Consider the following 1664-nt stretch of genomic DNA (forward strand, 5'->3'; position numbering starts at 1 on the left):
ACAGTTATACCACATGGATCCATCAGGCCGTGCAGATGCATCTGTAGTCAAGATGTTTTTCACGAACCATCTTTTAACAGTCACAGCTAGCTTACAAAGTAGATGAAGGAGTCGCCACACTTCACCCGACTTAAAGAGGAAATCTAGAGGAATTCTGATGTATGAGGTAGGGTAGGAAAATAATTTTTTTTTTCACTCTCGGGCCAGATAAGGAAGGATTTTTCAATCTGTGGGACTTGGGGCGGGGAATGGAGAGGACAGACGAGGAAATGACAAACGTGTGGATCATCAGGTGAAATGACCTCCTCTCACACGAAGGTTTGCAGGTCGCTGCCAGGGTCCCTTCAGCAAGTGCTCTGACACGGAGCAGCTGAGAAAACTAGGACACTCGTGCCATCCTCCCTTAGATAGGTCCCGCACACTACCCATGGAAGGGATAAATAAAACAGCAGGAATAGAGTTCTTCTTCCGCCCGTTCTCACCTGACCCCAAAGTGCAGATGGTGATTTTTGTGGCTTTCTTAGCGATGTACCTGACCAGCCTGGGTGGAAATGCCACCATTGCTCTCACTGTCCACATCAACCACTCCCTCCACACCCCCATGTACTTTTTCCTGGCTAACCTGGCTCTCCTGGAAATCCTCTACACGTCTTCCATTGCCCCCCTGGCGTTGGCCAACCTTCTTTCAATGGGCAAAACCCCCATTTCGGTCACTGGCTGCGGCACTCAGATGTTTTTCTTTGTCTTCTTGGGAGGAGCTGATTGTGTCCTACTGGCGGTCATGGCTTATGATCGGTTTATAGCAATCTGCTACCCCCTGAGATACACCCTCATCATGAGCTGGTCCTTGTGTGTGGAGCTGATGGTGGGGTCCCTGGTGCTGGGATTCCTGCTGTCACTGCCACTAACCATCTTGATCTTCCATCTCCCGTTCTGCCACAAAAATGAGATCTACCACTTCTACTGTGACATGCCCGCAGTCATGCGCCTGGCTTGTGCCGACACCCGTGTTCACCAGACGGCCCTGTACGTCATCAGCTTCATGGTCCTAAGCCTCCCACTGTCCCTGATCTCCGTCTCCTACGTCTTCATCGTGGCAGCTATTCTACGAATCAGGTCCACAGAAGGGCGCCACCGAGCCTTCTCCACCTGCTCCTCTCACATCGCAGTGGTCCTCCTGCAGTACGGCTGCACCAGCTTTATCTATTTGTCCCCCAGTTCCAGTTACTCTCCTGAGATGGGCCGGGTGGTGTCTGTGGTCTATACCTTTATCACCCCCATTCTAAACCCGTTGATCTACAGTATGAGGAACAAGGAACTGAAAGATGCCCTAAAGAAGACACTGAGAAAGTTCTAGGTAGAACTTTCGTTCTTAGGCAAACCCTAGGATTCACTTAAAATAGAGATACTTTTGAGAGTGAAATGGGATGTTATCAATAATTATGCTGGAATGACGTGTGTAAACCAGCAATGTCCTCTTAAGACTTATGACCTGTTGTGCTGGGACTTGCAGAAAAAAAAAAAAAAACTAATACCACTGTCTTACTGAAAACGAAGCCAACATGATGTCCAAGATGTCCAACATGATGTCCAACATTTGTTTGAAAGCTAGTGCATACTTGGCACTTTATAGTGCTAATCTCAACATAATCCAGAGTAAGTAT

The 1664-nt window shown here is 48.2% G+C and overlaps 1 protein-coding gene across 1 annotated transcript; it reads left to right on the top strand.

Moving 5' to 3' along the window:
- The first annotated feature begins 427 nt into the window (after window positions 1-427).
- LOC101956194 (olfactory receptor 10V1) lies at window positions 428-1357 on the top strand. Its single transcript, XM_005331545.2, has one exon. The coding sequence runs from the start codon at window positions 428-430 to the stop codon at window positions 1355-1357; it is 930 nt and encodes a 309-aa protein (XP_005331602.2).
- The last annotated feature ends 307 nt before the right edge of the window (window positions 1358-1664 follow it).

The sequence above is a fragment of the Ictidomys tridecemlineatus genome, chromosome 4 (genome assembly GCF_052094955.1).
Source record: "Ictidomys tridecemlineatus isolate mIctTri1 chromosome 4, mIctTri1.hap1, whole genome shotgun sequence".
Classification (NCBI taxonomy): Eukaryota; Metazoa; Chordata; class Mammalia; order Rodentia; family Sciuridae; genus Ictidomys; species Ictidomys tridecemlineatus.